The sequence below is a fragment of the Zingiber officinale genome, chromosome 2B (assembly GCF_018446385.1).
Source record: "Zingiber officinale cultivar Zhangliang chromosome 2B, Zo_v1.1, whole genome shotgun sequence".
NCBI lineage: Eukaryota > Viridiplantae > Streptophyta > Magnoliopsida > Zingiberales > Zingiberaceae > Zingiber > Zingiber officinale.
This window is the reverse complement of record NC_055989.1, coordinates 137,085,912-137,111,305: the sequence shown is the minus strand read 5'-3', so window position 1 is coordinate 137,111,305 and position 25,394 is coordinate 137,085,912. Positions and strand designations below refer to the sequence as shown.

Here is a 25,394-nt window from a genome sequence, read left to right as displayed (position 1 = left end):
AGAGGACAAAAATCTTTTCTCCCCATTCCAAGAAAATGTTTGAATCGAGGAGGACCAAAGGTGTAGGTATAATCTAGGTTGGAAAAGTAATCTGAGAGAATATGAAGAAATAAGTGCATACCATTATGTTGACTTTGACCTTGAGAAAGGCAAGAAGGAAACAGAATATGAAAAGGAAGGTCAAAACCATTAATAGTAAGGACGACAAATAATGACACGAAAAGGAAATCTAAGTTGGAGGACAACTCCGACATATCTTGTGGATGGAGAAGAACTCGTAAGCCCAAGGCTCAAGAAAAGTCAAGAAGCCTATGTGGAAAGAACACAAGACCAGTAGAATGTGCATTATATTAAAGGTTAATACTCCCTTCGCCCTTAAATCCAAGAAAAAAACAATCCCGAGAGGATTTCAAATGCTTGACATGGACACCTACAATGGAGGCAACACCTGATTGGAAGACGTGTAACCTTTCAATACACAAATACCTTTGTATGGAATTTCAAATGCCCTTATGTGTCAAGTCTTTATAACTAGTCTCCATGGGATTGTGTACCCTTAATAGTATTGATACCATTAATAACCTACACCCAACATCAAAGCCTAGTTCTTAGGGAGTAGCTACATAGCTTAGAGTGTAGATTCACACATGATACTTCAGCAAGAACACAACGAGCTGTTGTCCAAATTCTTAAAGTGGTTGATTGATGTTATTAGGCAAGTTAATGACTGAGCTATTTAATCTCTGCTGTATGTTCGCATTGAACCATGAAAATTCTTACACTCTCTCTATGAAAACCTGCCAAAGGATGATGTCCAGATGTTAGAAATGGTGCACCTGCCAAAGAATTGAAGGAGGCTTGCACCCCACCAAGTACTTTTGCCCTTGATGTAATGTCTTTTGTTTTAGAAGTCCGGGTAAAATGAACCCAAAATTAGTAAGAAAGACATATGGAGAGCCGATCAACAAATATGGAGCCTTACATACATGACATGGTGTTGAAAGTCTAAGGAGCACTGAACACACCCACCCACCCTAGAGTCTCGCATAGTATATATCTCTGATTGCCCCTAAACATCATAAATGTTCTTAACCAAGCCAGCTAACATTTCATGTCAAGGGTCTAATCCTGAGGACAATAAGGTAAGCAGGCAAGAAAGACCCATACCAGACAACTCAAGAGGCTCACAAAAGTCTTGCTAAATTATGTAACTCAAAATAGAGGGAGATCTTGTGGTCCTAATAGAAACAAAACATACTCTCATGCTGAGAGTCAAAGTCTCAAATAGGCAAAAAAAAATTTAATACGTGTTATAGCATTCTTGTTGGCCTACAACAATTTCATTCTTGATCTTTTTAATTTCCAAACCAGGATAGTGATTTAGCTCACCCAATTTATTCATAACAAAATGAATAGAAAGGCTAGTGCATAGCTCAGAAACCTCATCATCATTGTTAATGATGATCATATCATTCACTCATAAAAGAACAAGATCATGTAAATTGTCTTCCTTCCTAACAAACAAGGTTTAATCTAATTAAATGGAAACATAACCATTAAATTGTAAATTACTAAGCAAGTTTACTATACCAAGCTTGAGGTACTTGAATTAACCTATAGTCTTTTTACGTTTGCAAACATAATGGATGAGACTTTGAGATGTAGCTAGGAAATTGCTTCAAGACTATGCCCTTGCCTATCTTGACAACAGGACCAAAAGTTTCCTAAAAGTCTACTCTATATTTTTGTGAGAATCCTCCTACAATAAGTCTCTTTTAGTGGTCTAGACTTTCATTCTCCTTGGAATTTTGAAGAATACAATAAAATTATGGTAATTGTTTATAAGGAAATCTTAACACTATTTGCATTTTTACCTTCATAAATTTCATTAGATGTTGTCTAAAATGATGCTCTCAATGGCAGTGTAAATGAAACCTTAATGAAGGATAACACATTCCTCTCCACATTGAAAAATTTTGAAGTGATGATTTAGAGAAAGAGACATTACTCTAAATTTAACATGATAAAATGATTAATGTCTATCAGAATTAAATATCTAGAAAAATTAATTTTAATAATTTAACAGCCTCCAACATTGGAAAATAAAAAAAATAAGTGATCTTTAAAGAGGAGCAAACTTCAAAGATGAATCGTACAAACATTTTGTATCTTTGCCTCTCAACTCAAATCTGATTAAAAATTCAATTAATATTTAAATAGAAAATTCAAGCAGAAAATTCTGATAGTTTTGATGAATGGTAAGAGGCTAATTTTTTTTCCTCAAAAGAATATGAAAAAAAAATGGCAATTGTTTATGAGGAAATCATAGCACCGTTTGCATGATTGACCTTTTGTCAAAACTTCATGTCCAAAATAGTTTTCTCAATGGAGATCTTGAAAAAGATGTGTAAATGAAAACTTAATCAAGGATAATGCATTCCTCTTCAGATCGAAGAACATTGTATGTCCATGTACAGCACTTTAAAAAATGATTTGAACATTCAAAATTGCAAATCTCAAAATTTCTAATAAATCATTTGTGATTCAGCTTGCTTCTCAATGCTCAGTTTCATGGGAGTACAATAAAAACAATCATTAAGTTGTACTACTGAGGACAAAGATTTTGTCCATTGCCTATCTTCAATATGTATTAGACATATAGATATATCTGTTTCTAAAGAGTATGAAGTTCTCACTGCTTAAGCATGCAATCCTGGCCCAACAAATGAATAATTCAGTGGCCAATTTTGTGGAACCAAATTCAGATCAAAACAAATTGATGATAGATCATAGAAAAAATATAACATTTGAAACTGAACTCGTGGGGAGTCTTGTCTATATCATTACCACTCATTCTAATATTCCTCCATGTGTTTAGTTAATTCATAGCAAATCCGTACATAGTTGAGATGGGATGGATAATTCAAATGAGAATAATAAATTTATAGTTAAATTGAAAAGAGGGTGGAAGGTGGAAGGAATAGAGTGAAATCAAAGAAAAACTCAAACTAATATAATAAAAAGATATTTAATTTATTTGAATATTCTTAGCAATGAAATCTTGCATAGCGTGCGGTGGAATGTGTTGTATAAAGTTGTACAGGTTTGAAGATGTTAGAAATGTGAATAGAAAAAGGAGGTGGAAAGGAAGGAGACTCCTTTGTGGATGGGTTTAGTCCCACATTGGAAGTTTCAAGGCACTATGATTGGTTTATATTGTTGCACATGCATTACTGATGTGAACAAATGCATGGAGAGAGACTCTCTCTCACACGTAGATACGCAGGGATGCAAATCCATGGCCGAGATTTGCACTAAACCAAGTTGACTCGTGTGGGCACGTTAAATGTCGGACCGGTAGAGGCAAAATTTGTCCAAGCGAATAAACCAACGTTTTGCCACCTAAATCTCTTTTTGCTACCTGCTCAAGAGTGTAACGGAAGCATTAATCTAAAATTAATGTCTGCCATTAAACCCATTAATGGTTATTCTGTAACGTCTTGGCAATAATGTCTGACATTAAACCCATTAATGATGATTCCGTAACATCTCGGCAATAATGTTTAACATCAAACTCATTAATGGCGTTTCTGTAACGTCTCAGCAATAATGGCTAACATAAAATCCAACATTGAATTATCCTTAGTCATTCATTGCAGCCATGAATGAGCCCTCCTATAAAAAGAGGTCATGAGCAATAGCAGAGAAAGAGAAGAGAAAGCAAAAGTAAAAAAATCCTCCACCTTCGTTCCCCGATTCTTTCCGCTCAGTCGTGCATCCGCTTGGCTGAATTACTCGTGATAACACTCAAGTGCATTCTCAGTTCGCCAAGAACAACCAGTACTTGGTTGTGTGCATGGTTCTGCCATTATATCTTAGGAAACAGACGACCCGAGAGAACCTGAAGCACAACGGAGGTGGGGCGAATTTGTTTCACGGAAACTGCGTTGAGCGCAGGCATCGACATCTCCCGACAAATTTCTTTCCCGACTCAACGACTGACTCCGACTCGGCTTCCGACTCCCGACTCGGCCACTCTGCTTTCGGACTCGACGATACGAAGCAACAATCTTCCTGACAACCTAATAGCTCAGCCTGACTTTCAAGACCTACAACTTGAGATTATTTGCTAAGTCATCTCAACAAATAAGTCTGAATTTAGTTTGTAAATTCGATGTTTTTTCCAAAATCACCGGCAATAGATTGTCCAACAATCTTGAAATTGATTTGTTACTATTGAGATGACCATAGAAAGCATTGAGGTGCAACAGACTCATCATATGAAGATCCCCTCCACCTCGATTAGAAATGTTCTACTCAATCATGGAGAAAGGCCTAAGAAATTCACTAGGTTGAACTTCAAGAGGTGGCAGCAGAAGTTACTCTTCTACTTGACCACACTCAATCTGGCTTGGTTCTTAACCAAAGACCCTCCCAAGCATGCTAAGGATGCTGATATTTAGACCATCAGTGAAGTGGAGGCATAGACTCATTTTGAGTTCCTTTGCTGAAACTACATCCTTAATTGCATTGTCAACTCATTGTACGTAGTGTATAGCACAGAAAGAACAGCTAAGAAGTAGTGGGAGTCCCTGGACAAGAAGTATAAGTCAGAGGACATGAGGGCCAGGAAATCATTGTGGGTTGATTACTAAACTACAAGATGGTTGACTCCAAGATGGTGATCAACCAAGTCCGGAAGCTTCAAGTGATCTTGCACGAGATTTAATCGGTAGGTATGGTTCTGTGTGAAACCTTCCATGTGGCTACTATCATTGAGAAGTTGCCTCCCGACTGGAAGAACTTTAAGAACTAGCTGAAGCAGAAACAAAAGGAGATGAACGTGGAAGAACTCATTGTTAGACTTCAAATTGAAAAAAACAACAAGAGTTCAGAGAGAAAGTCGTTCTCTTAGGCTACGGTGAAAACCGACATGGTCGAGCACGGTCAAAACTCAAAATGGAAAAACCCAAAACTTCTAAGATGAGACCCAAAGGAGGCATAAGCAAGAAATTCTCTAACAACTGTGGCCGAGTCCATCACAAATCTTCAAAGTGCAAAAAGCTAAAAAAAAAAGCAGGAGACCAACCTAAACGAGGAACCAGAAACGGACGACCTCTGCGTTGTAGTCTCCAAACTGAACATAGTGGGTTCAAATCCGCGGCAATGGTGGATCGATATTGGAGCCACTAGACATATCTGCTGCAATAAGAAGCTACTCCATAAATTTGAAGAAATCAAAGATAAAGAGAAACTGTTCATGGGAAACTCAACAACCTCGGACATCATGGGCCAAGGAAAAGTAGTGCTGAAGCTGACCTCGGGCACAGAGTTAACTCTTAATAATGTGTTGTAAGTTCTATTAAGGAAGCATGGCTTCCATATTTTTTTTGTCAGACAGAGTTGTTCTGCTAAAAAATCGAATGTTTTTAGGAAAAGATTATGTACCCGATGGGCCGTTTAAGCTCAATGTAATGGCGATTACACCGAAGGTTAATAAAACTACAAACTCTTCCATTTATATGCTTGAGTCTTCGTGTTTGTAGCATGGTAAACTATGACATATTAATTATGATATGTTACGTAGATTAATTAATATACAAAGCATAACAACATTCACCTTGACCTGAGACACAAGTGTGAAATTTATGTTGAAGCAAAAATGATAAGGCTATCCTTTCAACATGTTGAAAGGAGCAGCGAACCACTCGGCTTAATTCAGGCATGTGCGACCTCAAAGGTACATCGACATAAGGTGGGACTAAATACTTCATCACTTTTATAGATGATAGCACAAAATACTGCTATGTATATCTTCTCAAAAGTAAGGATGAAGCTATAGAGAAATTTATTCTCTTTAAGAATGAGATTGAAAATCAAATTAATAAAAAGATTAAGATGGTTCGAAATGACCGACGTGATGAATATACTTCACCGTACGCTGAGTTGTGTGCTAAACATAGGATTAAACACGAAGCAACAACTCCTTATACTCCTCAACAAAATGAGTTGTTGAACGAAAAAATCACACTCTAAAAGAGATGATAAATGCTCTTCTACTGAGCTCTAGACTGCCAGAGTTTATGTGAGGGGAAGTTGTATTAACAGCTAATTACCTTTTAAACAAGGTGCCCCAAAATAAAATAGATAAGAGCGCTTATCAGTTGTGCAATGGAAGATAATCATCCTACAAATATTTGCGAATGTAGGGTGTCTCACCAAAGTTTTGCTGCCTGATCCGAAAAGGATTAAGATAGAACCAAAAATTGTTAATTGCATATTTATTGGATATGAATATTATGGTAGTGTGTATCGATTTTATGTGTATGAGTCACAAATACCAAATATATGCAAGAACTCGATAATAGAGTCGAGAAATGTCTCATTCCTCGAGCATATGTTTCCGTATAAGACCCGAGAGAAATCTAGCTTCTCAGAATGGGCATACGAAACACAAGAAGAAAAAAATAATGATGAACTAATTGAGGTTGAGTTCAGACGAAGTAAAAAAGCTCGGGTGGAAAAATCCTATGGAATGGATTTTATCACTTTTATATTAGAAAGTGAGCCCCACAGTTACTCAGAAGCAGTAAGCTTTTCTTATAGACCTCACTGGAAAGAGACAATACATCTAAGATAAATTCTATCTTGCAAAATCTCACGTGGGAACTTGTGGATCTTCCTCAGGAAGCAAACGATCTTCAAGAAGAAAATAAAATCATATGGCCAACTTGGTAATCAAAGGATACCGACAACGAGAATACTTTGATTATTTTGATACGTATTCTCCAGTGTCAAGAATAATTTTCATTAGAGTGTTGTTGGTTATTGTCGTCAATGAAATATGGAATACATTAGATGGATATAAATACAGTCTTTCTAAATGGAGATTTAGAAGAGAAAATCTACATGGAACAACAACCTGAAAGGTTTTTTGTGCCAAGATAGAAAAACAAAGTTTGTAGATTGGTGAAGTCATTATATGGCTTGAAACAAATATCAAAGCAGTGGCATGAGAAATTTGATAGTACTATGAAGGAATATAGATTCAAATTCAATGAATATGATAAATGTGTCTATATGAATGTAGATGACATACTTATGAGAAATAATAATAAGATAATCATATTCACTAAAGATATGTTGAACTCAAGATTTGATATGAAAAACACGGGCCTAACTGATGTGATTCTAGGAATTAAAATTCTTAAAATGGCAAAAGGACTTGTTCTTAGTCAGTCACATTACGTGGACAAGATTCTCGAGAAATTCATCAAGGGTGATATGCATTGGCACAAACGTGATAGATATGAGTCAACGCCTATCAAAGAATAAAGGAGAAAGTATCTCTCACATAGAGTACTCTCGAGTGATTAGAAGTCTGATGTACTTGATGAATTGTACACGACCAGACTTAGCCTATGTAATAAGTAAATTGAATAGATACACGAGTAATCCCAGTGTTGAGCATTGGAAAGGGATAACAAAAGTACTGGGTACTTAAGATATACTCATGAATATGGACTATATTATACAAGATATCCTGTGATCTAAGAATACAACGATGCGAGTTGGATATCTGACATAAAAGACTCTAAATCTACGAGTGGATATATATTCACTTTGGGAGGTGTATCCATTTCATAGAAATCTTCTAAGCAAACCATAATAACCAGACCCACGATGGAATTTGAGTTTGTACCTCTTGACAAATGTGGTGAAGAGGTTGAATGACTATGACAATTCTTAGAAGATGTTCCTAGATGGCTGAAACTGTGCCAGTAATTTGCATACATTGCAATAGTCAATCAGGAATTGGTCGAATACACACTCATCTGTATACTGGTAAGTCTAGATATATACATCGTAGACATAATATCATTAGACTATTTAATCTCTGCTGTATGTTCGCATTGAACCATGAAAATTCTTACACTCTCTCTATGAAAACCTGCCAAAGGATGATGTCCAGATGTTAGAAATGGTGCACCTGCCAAAGAATTGAAGGAGGCTTGCACCCCACCAAGTACTTTTGCCCTTGATGTAATGTCTTTTGTTTTAGAAGTCCGGGTAAAATGAACCCAAAATTAGTAAGAAAGACATATGGAGAGCCGATCAACAAATATGGAGCCTTACATACATGACATGGTGTTGAAAGTCTAAGGAGCACTGAACACACCCACCCACCCTAGAGTCTCACATAGTATATATCTCTGATTGCCCCTAAACATCATAAATGTTCTTAACCAAGCCAGCTAACATTTCATGTCAAGGGTCTAATCCTGAGGACAATAAGGTAAGCAGGCAAGAAAGACCCATACCAGACAACTCAAGAGGCTCACAAAAGTCTTGCTAAATTATGTAACTCAAAATAGAGGGAGATCTTGTGGTCCTAATAGAAACAAAACATACTCTCATGCTGAGTGTCAAAGTCTCAAATAGCCAAAATTTTCTTTAATACGTGTTATAGCATTCTTGTTGGCCTACAACAATTTCATTCTTGATCTTTTTAATTTCCAAACCAGGATAGTGATTTAGCTCACCCAATTTATTCATAACAAAATGAATAGAAAGGCTAGTGCATAGCTCAGAAACCTCATCATCATTGTTAATGATGATCATATCATTCACTCATAAAAGAACAAGATCATGTAAATTGTCTTCCTTCCTAACAAACAAGGTTTAATCTAATTAAATGGAAACATAACCATTAAATTGTAAATTACTAAGCAAGTTTACTATACCAAGCTTGAGGTACTTGAATTAACCTATAGTCTTTTTACGTTTGCAAACATAATGGATGAGACTTTGAGATGTAGCTAGGAAATTGCTTCAAGACTATGCCCTTGCCTATCTTGACAACAGGACCAAAAGTTTCCTAAAAGTCTACTCTATATTTTTGTGAGAATCCTCCTACAATAAGTCTCTTTTAGTGGTCTAGACTTTCATTCTCCTTGGAATTTTGAAGAATACAATAAAATTATGGTAATTGTTTATAAGGAAATCTTAACACTATTTGCATTTTTACCTTCATAAATTTCATTAGATGTTGTCTAAAATGATGCTCTCAATGGCAGTGTAAATGAAACCTTAATGAAGGATAACACATTCCTCTCCACATTGAAAAATTTTGAAGTGATGATTTAGAGAAAGAGACATTACTCTAAATTTAACATGATAAAATGATTAATGTCTATCAGAATTAAATATCTAGAAAAAATAATTTTAATAATTTAACAGCCTCCAACATTGGAAAATAAAAAAAATAAGTGATCTTTAAAGAGGAGCAAACTTCAAAGATGAATCGTACAAACATTTTGTATCTTTGCCTCTCAACTCAAATCTGATTAAAAATTCAATTAATATTTAAATAGAAAATTCAAGCAGAAAATTCTGATAGTTTTGATGAATGGTAAGAGGCTAATTTTTTTTCCTCAAAAGAATATGAAAAAAAAATGGCAATTGTTTATGAGGAAATCATAGCACCGTTTGCATGATTGACCTTTTGTCAAAACTTCATGTCCAAAATAGTTTTCTCAATGGAGATCTTGAAAAAGATGTGTAAATGAAAACTTAATCAAGGATAATGCATTCCTCTTCAGATCGAAGAACATTGTATGTCCATGTACAGCACTTTAAAAAATGATTTGAACATTCAAAATTGCAAATCTCAAAATTTCTAATAAATCATTTGTGATTCAGCTTGCTTCTCAATGCTCAGTTTCATGGGAGTACAATAAAAACAATCATTAAGTTGTACTACTGAGGACAAAGATTTTGTCCATTGCCTATCTTCAATATGTATTAGACATATAGATATATCTGTTTCTAAAGAGTATGAAGTTCTCACTGCTTAAGCATGCAATCCTGGCCCAACAAATGAATAATTCAGTGGCCAATTTTGTGGAACCAAATTCAGATCAAAACAAATTGATGATAGATCATAGAAAAAATATAACATTTGAAACTGAACTCGTGGGGAGTCTTGTCTATATCATTACCACTCATTCTAATATTCCTCCATGTGTTTAGTTAATTCATAGCAAATCCGTACATAGTTGAGATGGGATGGATAATTCAAATGAGAATAATAAATTTATAGTTAAATTGAAAAGAGGGTGGAAGGTGGAAGGAATAGAGTGAAATCAAAGAAAAACTCAAACTAATATAATAAAAAGATATTTAATTTATTTGAATATTCTTAGCAATGAAATCTTGCATAGCGTGCGGTGGAATGTGTTGTATAAAGTTGTACAGGTTTGAAGATGTTAGAAATGTGAATAGAAAAAGGAGGTGGAAAGGAAGGAGACTCCTTTGTGGATGGGTTTAGTCCCACATTGGAAGTTTCAAGGCACTATGATTGGTTTATATTGTTGCACATGCATTACTGATGTGAACAAATGCATGGAGAGAGACTCTCTCTCACACGTAGATACGCAGGGATGCAAATCCATGGCCGAGATTTGCACTAAACCAAGTTGACTCGTGTGGGCACGTTAAATGTCGGACCGGTAGAGGCAAAATTTGTCCAAGCGAATAAACCAACGTTTTGCCACCTAAATCTCTTTTTGCTACCTGCTCAAGAGTGTAACGGAAGCATTAATCTAAAATTAATGTCTGCCATTAAACCCATTAATGGTTATTCTGTAACGTCTTGGCAATAATGTCTGACATTAAACCCATTAATGATGATTCCGTAACATCTCGGCAATAATGTTTAACATCAAACTCATTAATGGCGTTTCTGTAACGTCTCAGCAATAATGGCTAACATAAAATCCAACATTGAATTATCCTTAGTCATTCATTGCAGCCATGAATGAGCCCTCCTATAAAAAGAGGTCATGAGCAATAGCAGAGAAAGAGAAGAGAAAGCAAAAGTAAAAAAATCCTCCACCTTCGTTCCCCGATTCTTTCCGCTCAGTCGTGCATCCGCTTGGCTGAATTACTCGTGATAACACTCAAGTGCATTCTCAGTTCGCCAAGAACAACCAGTACTTGGTTGTGTGCATGGTTCTGCCATTATATCTTAGGAAACAGACGACCCGAGAGAACCTGAAGCACAACGGAGGTGGGGCGAATTTGTTTCACGGAAACTGCGTTGAGCGCAGGCATCGACATCTCCCTGACAAATTTCTTTCCCGACTCAACGACTCTGACTCCTGACTCGGCTTCTGACTCCCGACTCGGCCACTCTGCTTTCGGACTCGACGATACGAAGCAACAATCTTCCTGACAACCTAATAGCTCAGCCTGACTTTCAAGACCTACAACTTGAGATTATTTGCTAAGTCATCTCAACAAATAAGTCTGAATTTAGTTTGTAAATTCGATGTTTTTTCCAAAATCACCGGCAATAGATTGTCCAACAATCTTGAAATTGATTTGTTACTATTGAGATGACCATAGAAAGCATTGAGGTGCAACAGACTCATCATATGAAGATCCCCTCCACCTCGATTAGAAATGTTCTACTCAATCATGGAGAAAGGCCTAAGAAATTCACTAGGTTGAACTTCAAGAGGTGGCAGCAGAAGTTACTCTTCTACTTGACCACACTCAATCTGGCTTGGTTCTTAACCAAAGACCCTCCCAAGCATGCTAAGGATGCTGATATTTAGACCATCAGTGAAGTGGAGGCATAGACTCATTTTGAGTTCCTTTGCTGAAACTACATCCTTAATTGCATTGTCAACTCATTGTACGTAGTGTATAGCACAGAAAGAACAGCTAAGAAGTAGTGGGAGTCCCTGGACAAGAAGTATAAGTCAGAGGACATGAGGGCCAGGAAATCATTGTGGGTTGATTACTAAACTACAAGATGGTTGACTCCAAGATGGTGATCAACCAAGTCCGGAAGCTTCAAGTGATCTTGCAGAGATTTAATCGGTAGGTATGGTTCTGTGTGAAACCTTCCATGTGGCTACTATCATTGAGAAGTTGCCTCCCGACTGGAAGAACTTTAAGAACTAGCTGAAGCAGAAACAAAAGGAGATGAACGTGGAAGAACTCATTGTTAGACTTCAAATTGAAAAAAACAACAAGAGTTCAGAGAGAAAGTCGTTCTCTTAGGCTACGGTGAAAACCGACATGGTCGAGCACGGTCAAAACTCAAAATGGAAAAACCCAAAACTTCTAAGATGAGACCCAAAGGAGGCATAAGCAAGAAATTCTCTAACAACCGTGGCCGAGTCCATCACAAATCTTCAAAGTGCAAAAGCTAAAAAAAGCAGGAGACCAACCTAAACGAGGAACCAGAAACGGACGACCTCTGCGTTGTAGTCTCCAAACTGAACATAGTGGGTTCAAATCCGCGGCAATGGTGGATCGATATTGGAGCCACTAGACATATCTGCTGCAATAAGAAGCTACTCCATAAATTTGAAGAAATCAAAGATAAAGAGAAACTGTTCATGGGAAACTCAACAACCTCGGACATCATGGGCCAAGGAAAAGTAGTGCTGAAGCTGACCTCGGGCACAGAGTTAACTCTTAATAATGTGTTGTAAGTTCTATTAAGGAAGCATGGCTTCCATATTTTTTTTGTCAGACAGAGTTGTTCTGCTAAAAAATCGAATGTTTTTAGGAAAAGATTATGTACCCGATGGGCCGTTTAAGCTCAATGTAATGGCGATTACACCGAAGGTTAATAAAACTACAAACTCTTCCATTTATATGCTTGAGTCTTCGTGTTTGTAGCATGGTAAACTATGACATATTAATTATGATATGTTACGTAGATTAATTAATATACAAAGCATAACAACATTCACCTTGACCTGAGACACAAGTGTGAAATTTATGTTGAAGCAAAAATGATAAGGCTATCCTTTCAACATGTTGAAAGGAGCAGCGAACCACTCGGCTTAATTCAGGCATGTGCGACCTCAAAGGTACATCGACATAAGGTGGGACTAAATACTTCATCACTTTTATAGATGATAGCACAAAATACTGCTATGTATATCTTCTCAAAAGTAAGGATGAAGCTATAGAGAAATTTATTCTCTTTAAGAATGAGATTGAAAATCAAATTAATAAAAAGATTAAGATGGTTCGAAATGACCGACGTGATGAATATACTTCACCGTACGCTGAGTTGTGTGCTAAACATAGGATTAAACACGAAGCAACAACTCCTTATACTCCTCAACAAAATGAGTTGTTGAACGAAAAAATCACACTCTAAAAGAGATGATAAATGCTCTTCTACTGAGCTCTAGACGCCAGAGTTTATGTGAGGGGAAGTTGTATTAACAGCTAATTACCTTTTAAACAAGGTGCCCCAAAATAAAATAGATAAGAGCGCTTATCAGTTGTGCAATGGAAGATAATCATCCTACAAATATTTGCGAATGTAGGGTGTCTCACCAAAGTTTTGCTGCCTGATCCGAAAAGGATTAAGATAGAACCAAAAATTGTTAATTGCATATTTATTGGATATGAATATTATGGTAGTGTGTATCGATTTTATGTGTATGAGTCACAAATACCAAATATATGCAAGAACTCGATAATAGAGTCGAGAAATGTCTAGCTTCTCAGAATGGGCATACGAAACACAAGAAGAAAAAAATAATGATGAACTAATTGAGGTTGAGTTCGGACGAAGTAAAAAAGCTCGGGTGGAAAAATCCTATGGAATGGATTTTATCACTTTTATATTAGAAAGTGAGCCCCACAGTTACTCAGAAGCAGTAAGCTTTTCTTATAGACCTCACTGGAAAGAGACAATACATCTAAGATAAATTCTATCTTGCAAAATCTCACGTGGGAACTTGTGGATCTTCCTCAGGAAGCAAACGATCTTCAAGAAGAAAATAAAATCATATGGCCAACTTGGTAATCAAAGGATACCGACAACGAGAATACTTTGATTATTTTGATACGTATTCTCCAGTGTCAAGAATAATTTTCATTAGAGTGTTGTTGGTTATTGTCGTCAATGAAATATGGAATACATTAGATGGATATAAATACAGTCTTTCTAAATGGAGATTTAGAAGAGAAAATCTACATGGAACAACAACCTGAAAGGTTTTTTGTGCCAAGATAGAAAAACAAAGTTTGTAGATTGGTGAAGTCATTATATGGCTTGAAACAAATATCAAAGCAGTGGCATGAGAAATTTGATAGTACTATGAAGGAATATAGATTCAAATTCAATGAATATGATAAATGTGTCTATATGAATGTAGATGACATACTTATGAGAAATAATAATAAGATAATCATATTCACTAAAGATATGTTGAACTCAAGATTTGATATGAAAAACACGGGCCTAACTGATGTGATTCTAGGAATTAAAATTCTTAAAATGGCAAAAGGACTTGTTCTTAGTCAGTCACATTACGTGGACAAGATTCTTGAGAAATTCATCAAGGGTGATACTGCGTTGGCACAAACGCTGATAGATATGAGTCAACGTCTATCAAAGAATAAAGGAGAAAGTATCTCTCACATAGAGTACTCTCGAGTGATTAGAAGTCTGATGTACTTGATGAATTGTACACGACCAGACTTAGCCTATGTAATAAGTAAATTGAATAGATACACGAGTAATCCCAGTGTTGAGCATTGGAAAGGGATAACAAAAGTACTGGGTACTTAAGATATACTCATGAATATGGACTATATTATACAAGATATCCTGTGATCTAAGAATACAACGATGCGAGTTGGATATCTGACATAAAAGACTCTAAATCTACGAGTGGATATATATTCACTTTGGGAGGTGTATCCATTTCATAGAAATCTTCTAAGCAAACCATAATAACCAGACCCACGATGGAATTTGAGTTTGTACCTCTTGACAAATGTGGTGAAGAGGTTGAATGACTATGACAATTCTTAGAAGATGTTCCTAGATGGCTGAAACTGTGCCAGTAATTTGCATACATTGCAATAGTCAATCAGGAATTGGTCGAATACAAAATCATATGTATAATGGTAAGTCTAGATATATACATCGTAGACATAATATCATTAGACAACTACTCTCAACGGGAGTTATTACTGTTGACTATATGAAGTCAAAGGATGACCTAGTAGATCCGTTAACCATTGGGTTTAACAGAGAGTTGGTTGCAAGTTCATCGCGAAGGATGGACTTGATACCGATGAGAAATGTTAGTGCAAAGGAAACTCAACTTATGCAGACTGGAGATCCTAAGAACTAGGTTTAAAGGGACAACCTAACTGCATCGACAAAGTTGCTCACTGTGAAGAACAACCCAATAGATCAGTGAAGAATGAAGGTTAAGCACACAACTTTTAATGATCCGTAGAGTAATGTGGAATACTCTTAAGAGATCGCCTATGTGAGAATGAAGTGAGACCACTTCGAAGAGAATTGTAGACACAATTCTTAGAGTTCCTCACCGAATCAAGCGTATTTATAGTCAAGAACGAATACACTCATGAGAACTGAGTTGTAACAGGAAGAGGCCGGGATAAGATATGTTAATGCTTACATAGACGACGAAACAATTCAAGGATATTGTGTCTACTGTCAGCCAGTAAGAAAACAGATCTTCACAAAAGAAGGTTCAAAGGATAAAACCTACCTGTCCTACACTGGACTCAACTGTTGAATGCTTACATATCTTATTTCCATTTATATAGGGAATTGTTAAAAATGTGAATGGAAAAGGAGGTGGAAAGGAAGAAGAAGACTCCTTTATGTATGGGTTTAGTCACACATTGGAAGTTTCAAAGCACACGCATTGATGATGTGAACAAATGCATGTGAAGAAACTATCTCTCACGCATGGATGCACAGAGGGTGCAAATCTAGGGTCCGGATTTGCACTGAACCAAGTTGACTTGTATGCGAACACAACCTGCGTCGAATGTTGGATCGGTCAAGGTATAATTTGGCTAAGCGAATGAACCAACAATTTGCCACTTAGATATCTTTTTACTACCTGATCAAGAGTATAACGAAAGCATAAATCTGAAATTAATGGCCGACATTAAATCCATTAATGGAGAGTCCGTAACGTGTCGACAATAATGTCTGACATTAAACTCATTAATGGTGATTCCGTAATGTCTCCGTAATAATGTCTAATATTAAACCCATTAATGGCAATTCCATAATGTCTCAACAATATTTGACATTAAACCCAACATTAAATCGCCATAATTTGGTCATTTATTACCGCTATGGGTGAAACGTCCTATAAAAGGAGGTCGTGAGCAAGCGTAGAGAAAGAGAAGCGAAAGCGAAAGTATAAGAATTCTTCCACCTTTGTTTTCGATTTTTTCCTCTCAACAGTGCATTCGCTCGATTGAACTACTCGCGATAGCACTATGGTGCATTCTCCACAAACAACCAATACTTAGTTATGCGCATGATTCTGCCGTTGTATCCTAGAGACAAAAACTCAAAGCGCAATCAGAGGTGGGGCGAATCTATTTTAAGAAAACTGCGTTGAACGCAGACCTCAGCATCTCCCTCGGCAAATTCCTTTCCCGACTCGGCGACTCCGACCCCGACCCCGACCCAGACTCGGCTTCCAACTCCCCACTCGGCCACTCTACTTTCAGACTCGGAGATATGAAGCAGCACTCTTCCTAGTCGGCCAACAGTATAAGATTATCTGCTTAGATCATCTCAATGGATAAGTTTAAAATTAGTTTGTAAATTCAATATTTTTCTCCAAAAATCTCTGACAATAGATTGTCCAACAGAAGATATATGGATACTTATTGTATGCAGCGTTGCAAGGTGTTTGGTATATATTGAACTAGATCACAGGGAGAGATTATAGCGTCAGTTACCTTGCGTGGGTGTCGATGAACTTGGCATCCTTTCCAGCTACGAGAATGTCGCAGGCAAGGGAAATTTCGAAACCGGCGGTGACGGCGTAACCGTTGATCGCCCCTATTATGGGCTTGCGAAATCGCTCCATCTGGATCACGGGATCGGATTCCTCGTCCTTGACGTCACCTTTAAACACATCCTGTGCAGCCGTGAGGTCGACTCCGGAGCAGAAAGCTCGCCCCTTCCCCGTGATTACCACGGCACCCACAGTGGGATCGGCATCCAGCTCCCTGAAGGCACCAGCAAGAGACACAATCATCGGACGAGTAAGAGAGTTGAGTGACGCGGGACGGTTGATGGTGATGACGGCGACGCCATCGGTGACGCGCTCGACGACGATCAGTTCCTGCGCTAGCACGGAATCCATAGGGATTGACTGGCGGGAGTGGGGGAGGCTGGGACTGGGAGGCGAGAGAGAAATAAGGAACGAAAATGGAATTGCCCCTTGCCCCTGTTTACTTGGAGGGGTGGAAAATAAAATTGAGAAAAGTTTTTCTTTGTTTATTTTATAAAAAATATTAGGCAAAAAAGAAATTGCCATTCGATCGATATTTTGAGATAAAAATTCATCCTATCAAAAAATAAAAATAAAAATAATAATCCTATCAAATTGAAAGGAAAGTTACAATAATAAAATTATTATATAAATCTTTTATCCTAAGTTTTACCATCTTCAATTTTTTTTCTCTAATTCTCCACTTCCACAGACTTGAGACCAGATTCATTAATCCACTTTTTATGGATAAGAGAGAATGGTACATAATATAATTACGATCGAATTATGATCATAATTCGATCGCAATTGATTGTGATCTTTCCCTAGATTTATCTTCTCATTTAAATTATAGTTTGGGTTGGGAAGGACGACCAGAGGTTGCTCGAAGACGGCTTCCCGCTCGACAGTGTACAGTCCAGTCACCCATCTATCGTCGACGACCTCCAGTCATTCATCCTGACTCGAACTATAACATGAATGTAAAGGTGAACTTAAGGAGAGATCACAATCAATTGTAACCAAATTATCATCGTGATCCAATCATAATTATATTATGGATCATCCCCTAATTAAAAAAAATAGACCGGAAGATCCTTGCTCCACAAACTTCCTCTCAAAGCTATTGCACTGTCATTCCTCCAATCGTCCTCAACGGCTTTTGCAACAACATGGTTGATTGGTTGGCATTTTTCGATTGAACAATTGTAGGGACCTAGCTGTTGAGCAATGTCTGATCGCAGTTGCTCCCGTTGTTGAGATGCACCCTCGGCACCTTCCCAGCGTAACAATTGATTCATATAAAAGTGTTGTTGTCAATCAACTTTAAGTTGATTTTTGAATATCTCGTTAATTGTCTTAACTCCTTTTTACTTGTCTATTGTTGTGCAACGAAATCTCTCATAATCTATCTACCAATGACAATAGCGTTCCTCGCACTTATGACAAAAGACATTCGTTCATCCCTAATATCCTTATTAATCCGTCCTAAATTAATACAGAGAATTTTATTTACGAGTGACTACTAACCATTAATACAGGTCCTCAAGGTATGTGGAAGACATGCTCAGACGATTAAGTAAAAAATAATAAACTCAGTTAGTCTTATTGTCTAGTATTACGATGATCGACCTAGTCCAATAAAAATTTTTTATTGACCATTAAGATAAATTAAAAAACATGTATGACAGATAATCTAAAAATCTAATATCATTTAATTGCACGTCCTATTTGAAAGACTCACATTCCTTGCAAAGGTCCATGATTGAGGACTTCTTATTGTGCATATAATGTGGTGAGCCTAAACCATTTTAATGCTTCGTCGGATTTCATAAAATTATTTTTTTTCAACCATTGTGATCGTTTTTAAGGATTTAGAGATTTTTTAACTCTATTTTTCAGTAATAAAATGTCTAAAGCACGTCTTTTGATGTGAAAGTAAACCACAAAACATAACGTGAATATTGATGCATTGAATTGATCCATCCTATCAAATAATTCATTCAAGTGAATGAGATTAAAATTTTACAAATTCATTTAAAAGATGGGTCTAAATAAGACAACTTATATGGGCCCGTGACCACGTGGATTGACTTGTTGTGAGCTTGGGTTACGTCATGGATTGAGGGAAAAAAATCCTCAAACTTAAAACTAAATGAGAATATCTTTTTGGCATAATGGAGTAGTCATCGGGTTTTAACTCTTATATATACATTAGCATCCTATTTTGTTGTATTATTTCTTTTTTGTTGAGATTTAGGGGTTTAGGATTTTATTGTCGGGTCACCACCGATTCTTGTATGTGCGTTATTGTATGATCATCATTTATTCTTAGTACACTAAAGTTGTCTATGTGCCGTTGTCCCTCCTTTTTGTTTACTAGTGGTTGCTTGGCTTTCTTTTTTCATATAATTCAATCTCGTTTAAATCCTAACCTTCGATAAATAGCGGTGTTTTTGCAAGTCTGAGCTATGCCGAGGTGGATTTTGTAAGGAGATACATAAGCACATTGTAAATTATAGGCGAGGTTATTTTTTATAATAAAAGTTAATGGATTAAATATTATTTTGATCTACCTAATTGTCCCATCAATTCAGGTCAATAAATGAACATGCGGAATATTTAAATGACTCATTGTCAATGAGACAATGATACATTTGTATACTCAAAAGATGGTTAAAGGTGGAAGCTCATAGCAATATTTATTTTGTAGAAGTAGTAATATTGTTCAAAATTTTGACAAATAAGTACTCGAAATCCAGAATAGTAAATCCGGAACAGTATATTTTAAAATTTAAGAACTGATGTGAGTTTCTATAACTAATAAAAACCATTATACACCGATGATAACATTATTTCTATGATGATTCCACTCTTTGATTTTTTTTGAAAAGTTTTTAAAATTTTCTATATATATTATATAGGCTCGTGAGTTACCCCACCTAATCCGTAATTCGTCTTAAGTTGGATTGGATTAGAAATTTTCTAATCCATCAAATTGACGAGTCCATGCATCTCATCCCGCTAAATAATTAGTCCGTCATAACTCGATTTATCTTGTTCGGTATGTTTGACTGTCCTAGATTTGAATAGAAAATTTTAATTGAAAATTTTTAAAAATATTCTGGATAATAAATAATTTAGTTTTCTTTTTTATTTTGAATAAATAATTTAATGAAATGATTGCCCTCATCTTTCTCAATTAGGATAAATAAGCATTTCTTTGTTTCCTGAGAATATTTTTTTTTTCATCTTGAATTCTTTTTTCAACCATCTGAACTCCTCGATCACTTCTCCATCTACCTCCTAAGGAATTCGAAGCCATATTTAAATCTAACTATTACATCAAAATCCCTATGAAAAAATACATCCATTTTGCATTTGTCGTGAAGTCTTTGAATTTTGAAGAGCTTGATCCAGCCATCACTTCAAGTGTATTCCTATCTCCTAATCTAGTTGCTCAATTGGTAATTAATTTTTCTAGGCAGTCCTACTCTAATACTAAGTGATAGTGCACCAGTGACACTTATGATCACTAGAGGAGAACGGATGAATAACATACGGTAAGATTGTAGTCACGTGAGAGGAGGAGAAAAGGGGATGACGAATCACGTGTATTTTACAATTCGTTTTTTCGACTTTTTGAAATTCAAATGCGCAGTGGAATAAAACTAAATATGAAAGTGAAAAATAAAATGTGGTCAATTTACTTGATTCGGAACTTTCGACGACTTCTACTCCAAAATCCAGGTCCATTGGATTATTTCGATGGATAATCTATTAATAAACGATCAATTATAAAGAGAAGAATAATGAAGTGTAATAACCTACACTTCCTTTAAACAATAATGTAAATGACTTTAAAATAAATGTTACTAACACAATATATCAAAGTGGAAGTATTCGTATGTAGATGTCGGTCTACCGGCAATGGTTGAGCGTAGTTGAGTAGTAGCAACATTGCAGCTATAACAACCCTAAACTTTCTCCATTACAACTCTAAAATAATTCATACAAATCCTTCCACCAAAGACAACACAATCAACGACAAATGAATAATATTGGATAAATTAAATGTGAATAATGTGCACCTTAACAATAGCAATATTCACTATAAAAGCGTAAAACAAAGTCTTGTCTGTAAATCAGAAGCAACCATATGACTCAACACTAAAGACCCAAAAGTACAAAAACAATTCCAAAACAATGAATAACTTAAACAGAAAAGAAAAGGACACGACCATCGAGTGTGTACACTACCAGATACAAACTAGCTCATCCATCAAGTGTTACAATAGAAGTTGTCGGAGATTTTGGGAAAACGCTGAATTTATAAACTAAATTCAAACTTATCTATTGAGAAACTTGAGCTGATAATTTCAAACTGTCGGCTGAGGGTCGAGTCCTTTTTGGCGAGTCCTCTGTCAAGAATCCCGAGTGCCTAGTGACCGAGTCCAACTACTAAGGGGCCGAGTCGGGGAAGCAAGTCGACCGAGTAGGGAAGCACGTAGCCGAGTCGATCAAATGTCCGACTGAGTAGTCGGGATTCCAAATAAAGTGACTGTGTAGAGTGCAAAGGAATTGAGGAGTTGAGATATGCGTTTAACGCAAATTCCTTAAAACAGATTCGTCTCACCTCCACGGTGCTTTGAGGTTTTTGTAGGTCGTCCGTTTCCCAGGATACAACAGCTAAACTTCAATCTCCACCAAGCATAGGTGGTCGCGGTGAACTGAAAAATATTCGAATGTTATCACCAGTATTCTGCCAAGTGAGAGATGCCCGACAGAGAGGAAGAGAGAGGGGGAAAGGTGGATGGAGTTTTTTTTTTCTTTTTCTCCTTATTATTTTTCCTCTCATGCTCAAGGCCTTTTATAGGATGTCTTGTATGAGGTTACTTTTCATTTGCTAAAGAACGTCACATGCATTATATTAATGTGTGTTTCTTATTTAAGTGTTAAGGAAAAAGAATAATTTAGGTGGCAAAAATGTTGGTTAATTTGTTTGAGCGCGTATAAGTCATGCTCGCACACGAGCCAACTTGGTTCAGTGCAATTTGGGCTCTAGATCTACATCCCCTTGCGCACTCACACACACAAGAAAGCTTCTATTCAAGCATTTGTTCACAATATACATGCTTGAGAAACAATATAAATCAACCATTAAGCCTTGAAACTTCCAATGTGGGACTAAAGTCCCTTGCACAATGAAGCCTCCTTCATCCACTCCACCACTTTCCATTCATTTTTTTTTCAACAATCCCCCACATGAATGAAAACAGGGTATGTGATTGCTTTCAGTAGTTGAGCCAGTATAGGATAGGTAGGTTTTATTCTTTGAACCTTCTCTTGTGAAGACATGTTTGCTTACTGGTTGACAGTAGACATGATGCCCTTGAACTATTCTGCTGTTAGTGTAAACATTAACATATCTCACCCAGGACTCTCCCTGATATATCTCAGTTCTCATGAGTGTGTCTGTCCTTGGCCATGAACACGCCTGGTTCTGTGAGAAACTCTAAGAATTGTGCCTCCAATTCTCTTCGAAGCGACCTCACTTCTTTCTCACATAGGTGATCCCTTGAGAGCAACCATCTACTCTTCTTGATCATTAAAAGTCCATTGACTTATCCTGATTCAGTCACTATTTTATTGGGTTACCCCTCACAGTGTGTTTAGTCAGTGTAAATTAGTTGTCCCTTTGAACCTAGTTCTTGGGATCTCCAGTCAATATAGGTTGGGTGTCCTATGCACTGATTGCTGACAACGACATCAAGCCCATCCACATGATGAGCTTGCAACTAACTCTCTGTTTAACCCTTTGGTTAGCGGATCCGCAAGGTTATCCTTTGACTTCACATAGTCAACAACGATAACTCTCGTTGAGAGTAGTTGTCTAATGGTATTATGTCTACGACGTATATGTCTAGACTTACCATTATACAGATGGCTCTGTGCCCGAACAATTACTGATTAACTATCACAATGTATGTAAATTGCTGGCACAGGTTTCGACCATCTCGGAATATCTTCTAAGAATTGTCTTAGACATTCAACTTCTTCACCGTATTTGTCAAGAGCTACAAACTCAAATTCCATCGTGGATCTGGTTATTACTATTTGCTTAGAAGATTTCCAAGAAATGTCTGCACCTGCTAGAGTGAATACGTATCCACTCATAGACTTAAAGTCTTTTATGTCAGATATCCAACTTGCATCGCTGTATCCTTCGATCACAACAAGATATCTCGTATAGTGCAAATCATATTCATGAGTATACCTTAAGTATCTCAGTACTCTTGTTATCCCTTTCCAGTGCTCAACACTGGGATTACTCGTGTATCTACTCAGTTTACTTACTACGTAGGCCAAGTCTGGTCGTGTACAACTCATTAAGTACATCAGACTTCCAATCACTCGAGAGTACTCTAGCTGAGAGATACTTTCACCTCGATTTTTTTATAGATGTTGACTCGTATCTATCGACGTTCGTGCCAACGCAGTATCATCCTTGGTGAATTTCTCAAAAATTTTGTCCACGTAATGGGACTGACTAAGAACAAGTCCTTCTGTTGTTATAAGAATTTTGATTCCTACAATCACATCAGATAGACTCATGTCTTTTATATCAAATCTTAAGCTCAACATACCTTTTGTGGATTTTATTATCTTATCATTACTTCCAATGATAAGTATGTCATCTACATAGAGGCACAAGATGACATAGTCACTCTCTGTGACTTTCATGTAGACACATTTATCACATTCATTGATCTTGAATCCACATTCCTTCATGACATTATCAAATTTTTCATGTCACTGCTTTGGTGTTTGTTTCAAGTCATATAATGACTTCATCAATCTACATACCTTGTTTTTCTGTCCTGGTACAGAAAACCTCTCAAGTTGCTCTATGTAGATTTCTTCTTCTAAATTCCCATTTAGAAAGACAGTCTTTACATTCATTTGATGTATTTTGAGATTCCATAAAGCGGCAATAGCTAACAATACTCTAATAGAAGTTATTCTCGACACCGGAGAATACATATCAAAGTAATCGAGGGATTCTCATTGTCGGTATCCTTTGATCACCAATCTGGCCTTATACTTATTGATCGTGTCATCTGACTTCATTTTCTTCTTGAAAATCCACTTGCAACCTAATGGTTTACTTCCCGGAGGAAGATCCATAAGTTCCCAAGTGTGACTTTGCAAGATAGATTATATCTCATATGCAATTGCCTCTCTCCAATGAGCTCCATCAGAAGAGCCTACAGCTTCTGAATAACTTCGGAGCTCCCTCTCCAATATGAAGGTGATAAAATCCGAGCCATTCGATTTTTCTACCTGAGCTCTTTTGCTTCGTCTAGGCTCAACCTCCACAAGTTCCTCATCATCATCTTCATCTTGTGTTTCATATGCCCGTTTTGAGGAGCTAACATTCTCACGGGTCTTATACAGAAACACATGTTCGAAGAAAGAGACATTTCTTGATTCGATTATCGAGTTCTTGTGTATCTCCGGTACGTGTGACTTATACACACAAAATCGATACGCACTGTTGTTCTGTGCATATCCAATAAATATGCAATCAACAGTCTTTGGTCCTATCTTAATCTTTTTCGAATCAGGCACCAACACTTTGGCAAGACACCCCTACATCGTAAATATTTTTAGGACGGTTGTCTTCCATACCATAACTCATAAGGGCTCTTATCTATTTTCTTCCGAGACACCTTATTTAAAAGGTAATTAGCTGTTAGCACATCTTCCCCACATGGACTCTGGCAATCCAGAGCTCAATAGAAGAGCATTCATCATCTCCTTTAGAATTCGATTCTTTCGCTCAACAACTCCATTTTGCTGAGGAGTATAAGGAGTTGTTGTTTCGTGTCAGATCCCATGTTCAGTACACAACTCAGCAAACAGTGATACATATTCACCGCCTCGGTCACTTCGAATCACCTTAATCTTTCTATTAAGCTGGTTTTCAACCTCAATCTTATACAGAGCAAATTTCTCTATAGCTTCATCATTACTTTTAAGAAGATACACATAACAATATTTTATGTTATCATCTACAAAAGTGATGAAGTATTTATTACCACCACGTGTTGGAGTACCTTTTAGGTCGTACACATCAGTGTGGATTGTGTCAAGTGGTTTGTTACTTCTTTCAATATGTTGAAAGGATGACCTTGTCATTTTCTCTTCAACACAAATCTCATACTTGTGTTTTGGTGGTCAAGGTGAAATGCAAGTATGCTTTGCATGTTTATTAATCTACGCAACACATCGTAGTTAACATGTCCTAGTCTACCATACCACAAACACGAAGACTCAAGCATATAAGTGGAAGAGCTTTCAGTTTTATTTATCTTAGGCCTAATCGTCATTATATTGAGCTTAAACAACCCATCAGATACGTATCCCCTTCCTACAAACACTCCATTCTTGGACAATACAACTCTGTCCGACTAAAAAATAATGCGAAAGTCATGCTTGCTTAGCAGTGATCCGAATACTAGATTTTTTCGAATCTCACATTATTCAGAGTAAGGTCCTTACCCG

At 36.8% G+C, this 25,394-nt stretch overlaps 1 protein-coding gene across 1 annotated transcript in view; it reads right to left on the bottom strand.

Moving 5' to 3' along the window:
- The window catches only part of LOC122047411 (probable enoyl-CoA hydratase 1, peroxisomal), a 33,366-nt gene extending 16,106 nt beyond the window's left edge, over positions 1-17,260 (bottom strand). Inside the window, exon 1 of the mRNA XM_042608694.1 lies at positions 16,792-17,260. Within this exon, the coding sequence (XP_042464628.1) occupies positions 16,792-17,201 (410 nt within the window). The 5' untranslated portion in view covers positions 17,202-17,260. The remainder of the gene's footprint in view (positions 1-16,791) is intronic.
- Between the last annotated feature and the right edge of the window lie 8,134 nt (positions 17,261-25,394).